Here is an 8076-nt window from a genome sequence, read left to right as displayed (position 1 = left end):
GGATGACTTTCTGTTTTATGCCTGCGGCGGGGAGGGAGAGAGCCAGTGGAAGAATTCAGGAGTCAGAAATATGGAGAGACGGTAACTGGCGCAATCAACTCGTCTCCACCATTAATAAGAGAAACTCCCATAATTATGTGGATTAATTGGCAAAACCTTACCACGCTCGCCCGTCCGCTCGCTCGCTGCCTGCCTGCCACGCCACGGCTATGGCCCACGCCCACGGCCCGGGCCGGCCCGGCCAGCGGTGGCAACGGCAGCGCGCACGCGTGTGTGGCACTCCTTTGTCCTTTTCTCAGCATCTCAATTAAGATAAATAATTTTTAACCAAATAACCTGAATAAATGTTCAGTCAAAAATCTCATACGGTATTAAACTATACAACGCTTAATATTGTGTACCATAGAATTTTATTTAATTTATTAAATATTATTCGGGCCAAGCCTATAATATATCCAACAATCCCCATCAAACTCTAAGGTTTATAACAAAGTAGTCTCAGAGTAATATTTCTTTTATATACTAGTGTTTCGATGGAGACTGTTAAGTCGAACATCCATCTAGAGCAATAGTTTCACTCAGTCATAACTGAACAATGGACTAGGTCTTGAATTGACAATTTTGTGTGAGGTGAATATCACTAAAGTCCTTAGCTAATACTAAGCTGCAAAAGGCATCCCCTCTATTTAAAGCATATAAGTCATACTTCAGTGTCTTTCATGAGTATTTAGAGATCACCAAAATCTCATAGATTGTGACTAGCAGTCTGACTCATATAGGTGTGTTCCTCAAAAGATGTTTCTGTAGGACATCTTTGCTTTAGCAAGTCACTTGGAACACATTAAGGTAAAAACCAACATGCCTTACAGAAATGAAAGATATGCATCAGAAATGAGTCTTACTAAGGATCTTTCCTCACAATTTACTACTAGCTTGTTTCACTATCCCACTTCACGGGATCTCCGATCATATAGAACAGGTCACCACTATAGTAAATTTCATGTGGGTCTTAAATCCATCTCTCTCGATGTACTTTCTATCACATTATGTGACAGACCCTTAGTGAACTGATCTGTCAGATTGTTAGACGTATGAACATAGTCCAACGCTATTACTTCAGAGTTTCTCAATTTTCTGACAGATTTTAGTCGTCTCTTAACATGCCTTATCGACTTCATGTTATTCTTAGAACTGTTAACCTTTGTAATCACAGTTTGATTATCGTAGTTCATAGAAATAGTCGGTATGGACTTTTCAACAACCAATAAATTTATAAGGAGATCACGAAGCCACTCAGCCTCAGAGCCAGCAGTGTCTAATGCTGTGAGTTCTGCTTCTATTGTAGACTTCGTTAAGATAGTCTGCTTGCAAGACTTCTAGAAAATAGCACCACCTCCAAGAGAAAAGCACATATCCACTTGTGGCATAAAGCTCATCAACATCAGAGATCCAGTTGACATCACAATAGCCTTCTAATGCCTTCGGATGTCTGATATAACGAATACCATAGCTCATAGTGCCTTTTAGATAGCGCATCACTCTCTCAAGAGCACGCTAGTGATCATCTCTCGGGTTTAACATAAATCGGCTCAACTTGCACACAGCAAATGAGATGTCAGACATTATTGCACTAGCAAGATACATGAGCAAACCAATAATCTGGGAATATCTCAATTGATCCCTTGCTATTCTCCGATTTTTCCTCAACAGCACACTCGGGTCATAAGGTATAGGAGCAGGTTCACAGTCACTAAACCCAAAGCGACTCAACACCTTTTCCACATAGTGGGATTATAACAGAGTTACCCCACCATCACCTTCTCTCAGAAGATTGATATTAAGAATAACATCAACCTCTCTCAAATCTTTCATTTTAAAATCATTAGATAAAAATTCCTTCACCTCCTCAATCACTTTGAGGCTGGATCCAAAGATTAGTATGTCATCAACATATAAGCATAAAATAACTCCTTCACTCCCACTATACCGATAGTACACACATTTGTCAGCTTCATTCACAATAAAGCCAGTAAATATTAGAGTTCTGTCGAACTTCTTATGCCACTGCTTAGGAGCTTGTTTTAGGCCATATAATGACTTTAATAATTTACACACCTAGCCTTCTTGACCATTTGCTACAAACCCATCTGGCTGATCCATATAGATCTCCTCCTCTAACTCTCCGTTTAGGAAAGCTATCTTAACGTCCGTTTGATGAACGATAAGACCATAGGAGGCTACCAGAGAAAGCAAAACTCGAATTGTAGTCAATCGGGCAACCGATGAATAAATATCAAAGAAATCCTCACCTTTTTTTAGTATAACCCTTGACCATAAGTCTTGCCTTGTACCTCTCGATAGTACCATCGGGCCTAAGCTTTTTCCTGAACATCCATTTGCACCCTATAGGCTTACACCCATAGGGACAATCAACTATTTCTTAAGTTTCATTAGACATAATAGAATCCATCTCACACCGTACTGCTTCCTTCCATAAGTCAGCATCAGAAGAGGAATATGTCTCTTTAATGGTTATTGGTGTGTCATCCACAAGGTACACAATATAGTCATCACCAAAAGACTTTACAGTCCTCTATCTCTTACTTTTTCTAGTGACTATAGTGTCATCCTTCTCAGGATTTTGCATATAGGGTTTCTCAATTTGTTCTATCGGAGTAAAATTTTTATGCTCGTGGGAAATTATAAATTCATGACCAGTCGTGCTAGGTGCATTTTTCATAAGAAATTCATTCTCAAAAAAATATAGCGTCTCTAGATTCCATGATTGCATCAACAACCATCTTAGAAACACTAGAATTTATAATTAAAAATCTATAACCCACACTGTGAATAGCATAACCAAGAAAAATACAATCAATAGTCTTTGGTCCAAGTTTCACTTTTTATTTATTGGCACATTCACCTTTGCCAAACAACCCCAAGTTTCAAGGTAAGAGAGATTTAATCTCTTCTCTCATTTCTCAAATGGTGTAATTTCTTTATTTTTTGTGGGCACTCTAGTCAGGACGAGACACGCTGTCAATATAGCATCACCCCACCATTTCTTAGATAGTCCCACAGTTTCTAACATGGCATTAACCAAACCAGTTAGAGTGCTGCTCTTTCTCTCTACAACCCCATTGGACTGTGGTGAGTATGGTGACGTTCTCTCATGAATAATTTCATGCACCACGCAAAACAAAGAAAAATCATTTGAGAAATATTCTCCCCCACGATCAGACCGTAAACGTTTGATTTTCTTCTCAAGTTGATTTTCTACCTTAGCTTTATAGACTTTAAAATAATGTAACGCTTCATCTTTAATTTTCAATAAATACACATAGCAAAATCTAGTACATTCATCTATAAATGTCATGAAGTATCGTTTACGCCTTTAGTCAATTTGTCATTCATTTCGCATAAATCAGAATGAACGAGTTCTAATAGTGCCAAGTTCCTCGTCTCAGCAACCTTGCGAGGCTTGCGCGGTTGCTTCGATTGCACATACACCTGGCACTTAGAATCTTTGAATAAGTTAAATTTCAGGATTAAATTCAGATGTGCAAGCCGCGTGAGATAGTTAAAATTAATGTGACAAAGTCGTGAATGCTATATATTTGACTCATTCGAAACATTAACATTGTTCACTACTTTATTACATAAATCATCAAGCAAAGATAAGCGGAACAAGCCTCCGCAATCATAACATTTTCCAACAAATATTCCATGTCTCGACATAACACACTTATTGGACTCAAGCACAATCTTAAAGCCACCGCGACACATTTGAGAACCGCTAACATGATTTTTCTTGATGAAGGGGACATGCTGCACGTTCTTTAATAGCATCGTCTTTCTCGAAATAAACTTCAGAACGATTGTACTAGCATCAAGAACATGCGCATACGAACCGTTTTTCATCAGTAAGGCTCCAGTCCTGCTGGCCTGATAGAAAGCAAACAAAGAAACATCAGCATACACATGAATATTAGCACCACTATCTATCCACCACTTAGGTGAAAGACAAACTAAAAGAACAAAAGGTAAAGAATTACCATACCCAGATGTTCCTCCTCTAGTCTCGTTAATCACCACATTTGCTGATTTCTTTTCTTGCTTATATTTACGGTCTGGGCACGTACTTGCCCAATGCTCATCACTCCCGCAAACAAAACAACCTCCACCTTTCTTGTTGTTTTTTCTTCTTAAATTGAGCAGTTTGCTTAGGCTTTATATTGTTGTTCTCTTGCATGTTCTTCTTCTTTTTATTACAGGATGCAAATGAGTTTTTCTTCTGCAACATATTGGCAGTAGAAGACTCAACTCCTTTTCCACAGTTGTCGTTTGCTCTCGCCTTCTCCTCAACATCAAGAGATCCAATAAGCTTAGTCACGCTAAATTCTTGTCTCTTATATTTTAGAGAAGTAGCAAAATCCCTCTAAGAAGGTGATAGCTTAGCGATTATGCCATCGGCCATAAACTTGTCGGGTAACAGACATAAAAAATGTTATAGTTTCTTTGCTAGCGCCTGTATCTCATGAGCCCGTTCCACTATAGAACGGTTTTCAACCATTTTATAGTCATACAGCTGCTCCATAAGGTACAACTTGCTACCAGCATCAGAAACTCCAAACTTTATCTCAAGAGCATCTCATAACTCTTTGTCTGATGTGCAAGATATGTAGTTTTTCTCATACTTACTATGAAATGCACTAATCACAGCGCCTAGAAATAGGTTATCGAAAACCAAGAACTTTTGCTCCTCCTCAGGAGTAAATTTTTCAGGCTTCCCATGTGCGGCGTGATAGCAGTTCATAGTAGTCAACCACAATACCATCTTGGCACGCCATATCATGAAATTCTTGCCATCAAAATTATTGGCTTCAAAGCAGCAGCAAAACCACTGACAGAAAATTGCCTAAAATTAAGTTTTTGGATTGTTAGATAATTAGGCATTTTCATGATCAATTTAATCTAGAAATAAAACATTAGCAGGTTCGTGACGACATATATGTGCATGTGTATATCTCTAACAAACGATACAACATGCATATATGATATACTGACCGATACAGTAAGTACGTAAAGTATTGTAATCATAGAGATAAGAGTGTACCCAGCGGAGAGTCCCATGTCGAGAGCATCGGAGGCTCCTTTCACACCAGACAAAGTACGTTGATCGAAGTCGTGGACCGCAGTCGATGTAGGAAGATGTTCTCAGTGCAGTCCCACGAACAGTCACTAGAAAGAAGACGGGTTCCGCAAGCGATCATCAGAAAGAAGACGTTGGACGAGCAGTCGCGGAATCTCTCCTCAAAAACCTAATCGCCGCACACCCCGTGCAAGGTTCGCAGGCGGACAATGGTTCCGGAGGCAACTGCTCTCCCGCTACTCTGCGTGCGCAGAGGTACGGGACGGGGACTTTCTGTTTTATGCCTGCGGCGGGGAGGGAGAGAGCCAGCGGAGGAATTCAGGAGTCGAAGATACAGAGAGACGAGGAGACGGTAACTAGCGCAATCAACTTGCCTCCATCATCAATGAGAGAAACTCCCATAATTATATGTATTAATTGGTAAAACCTGTCCACGTCCGTCGCCTGCCACGGCCTCGGCCCGCGCCCACGCCTACGGCCCGGCCTGGCCGGTGGCGGCGGCGGCGTGCGCGCGTATGGCACTCATTTGTCCTTTTCTCAGCTTCTCAATTAAGATAATAATTTTCAACTAAATAAGCTGCGTAAACGTTCAGTCAAAATATCGTACAGTATTAAACCATACCACGCTTAATGTCGCTTAATGTTACGTACGATAAAATTTTATTTGATTTATTAAATATTATACGGACAAAGCCCATAATAATATCGAGCCAGAAAAACACTGTATCATGCAACTAGGCTGATAAATTTAAGCGGAAAAAAAAAGGTAACAGGTGTGTGGTCCACCGGGTTACATCAGATACACGGAAAGAGAGCAACCAGAGAGGCCAGCGAGCGGCGAGCCGCCGAGCGCCATATATATGCACTGGCAGTGCATTTGACTCGGAGCGTGCACGGAGCCAGCATTTGGTGATTCGCCGCTCTTCTTCCATCTGCAACCCTCCTCTGTCCACCCTGTCCCCAGCTTATCCAGGAAGGCACAGCGAAGAACGCATCGTCACTCACCAGCAACAAAGCAATTAAATTAAAGGAGCGACGAGCAGAGGAGGACTTGTTCTCCTCTACCAGTCGCGGACACTCCTCCCACATAGCTCGAAATGTTCAGGGGTTGCGGCCTGTTCGCCTGCGCCCGCCGGGGGCGCGGCGACCTCAGGAAGCGCGGGGAGCTAGGCGGCGCGAGCTCGCGGGTGGCGCCGGCCGAGCCGGAGCCGGTGTGCGTGGACGACGAGGCAGAGGACAGCAGCGGCGCGGCGCGGCAGCTGGCGTGGGCGGAGGTGGAGACCGCCACGGGCGGGTTCTCGTCCAAGGTGGTCGGCCGCGGCGGGTGCAGCACGGTGTACCTCGCCTCGCTCCCCTCCTCCTCCTCCTCGCGGCTCGGCGCCGTCAAGGTCCACTGCAGCAGCGAGCGCCTCCACCGCGCGTTCCGCCGGGAGCTCGACGTGCTCCTCTCCCTCCGCCACCCGCACATTGTCCGCCTCCTCGGCTACTGCGACGAGCGGGACGAGGGCGTGCTGGTGTTCGAGTACGCGCCCAACGGCGACCTCCACGAGGCGCTCCACGGCTGCGCGGGCGGCGTCCTCCCCTGGGCGCGCCGCGTGGTGGTCGCGTTCCAGGTGGCCACGGCGCTGGAGTACCTCCACGAGGGCCGCGACCCGGCCGTCATCCACGGCGACATCAAGGCCTCCAACGTCCTCCTCGACGCCAGCATGGACGCCAAGCTCTGCGACTTCGGCTTCGCGCACGTCGGCGTCTCGGCCACGATGGGCGGCGGCGGCCGGCCCTCGGACCGCGCCGTCATGGGCTCCCCGGGCTACGTCGACCCTCACCTCCTCCGCTCCGGAGTGGCCACCAAGAAGAGCGACGTGTACAGCTTCGGCGTGCTGCTGCTCGAGCTCTTGACGGGCAAGGAGGCCGCCTGCCGCGAGACGGGGCACCGGCTCACGGCCGCGGTGAGGCCTAAGCTCAGCGACGGTCAGGTGTCGGACGTTCTGGACCAGAGGCTGGGAGGAGACTACGACGTCGCTGAGTCGGCCGCCGTGGCGGAGCTCGCCATGCGGTGCGTCAGTGACAGCCCCGGGCTCCGGCCATCCATGGCCGACGTCGTGCGCGTGCTCCAGGAGAAGACCTCCGCCGCTGGATCGAGACTGGACCGCAAGATGTTGTCCTAAATTAGAAGCATGCCGCAGATTGTAAATATCTCCGTGTTGGTCCTAAATTAGTTAGCAGAAGAATTGGTGCAGTGAGATGAGGTAGGGGGGAAAAATTAAAGCTTTTAGATCACTAGATCCTGATAGAAAATTTTGTCATGCCATGGAGTGTTTGTTGAACCGGGAACACCGTAGTACTATTTACTTTTCAATTTGTTGTCTATGAATAGACTTTTCACATGTACTTCTGAGATCATTGGTGAGGTCTGAAAGACTGGCATTCAGTTTCTGTTTTTCTTATGACATGACACGGTGCTCGGATGAATCTGCTCCAACGAACAGCAATTTAAATATGCATGCAAGTGAACCTGCAAATAGGATTAAGAAGGCCAATTATTGGCAAGAGGAATTGGTCCAGAATTATGTTGAGCTAGCTAGCTAGCCTCACCAGTAAGCGCTCCAGAATGAGTGCCGCCACCAGAAAGCGTTTTCTCCAATCAAAGCCAGATTCCTTTATCACGATGGTCGTCTTTCCAGCGCTAATTTTAGATCAGCCACAAGCTCCCACTGGCAGCAGCCATCTTCTGATCTGTTTGAATCATGCATGCATCATATAGGAGTATTGTTCTTTCCTCAAGTTCAGAAATTAAAAGAGGGTAAAACATCGGGAAAAAACTCCAAGGAAAGATAATATTGTTTTTAAGGAGAGTTCTGACTCCTCAAGCTAAGATGGATCCACAACTTAGACAAAGATACACGATCCGATCTTAAAATGTG

General features: G+C 44.9%; 1 protein-coding gene across 1 annotated transcript; it reads left to right on the top strand.

Annotated features, from left to right (window-relative positions):
* The first annotated feature begins 6042 nt into the window (after positions 1–6042).
* LOC136493430 (salt tolerance receptor-like cytoplasmic kinase 1) lies at positions 6043–7579 on the top strand. The gene has a single exon (XM_066489517.1). The coding sequence runs from the start codon at positions 6250–6252 to the stop codon at positions 7318–7320; it is 1071 nt and encodes a 356-aa protein (XP_066345614.1). The 5' UTR covers positions 6043–6249; the 3' UTR covers positions 7321–7579.
* Positions 7580–8076: the final 497 nt, after the last annotated feature.

This window comes from Miscanthus floridulus, chromosome 11 (assembly GCF_019320115.1).
Source record: "Miscanthus floridulus cultivar M001 chromosome 11, ASM1932011v1, whole genome shotgun sequence".
NCBI lineage: Eukaryota > Viridiplantae > Streptophyta > Magnoliopsida > Poales > Poaceae > Miscanthus > Miscanthus floridulus.
This window is presented reverse-complemented; position numbering and strand designations above follow the sequence as displayed.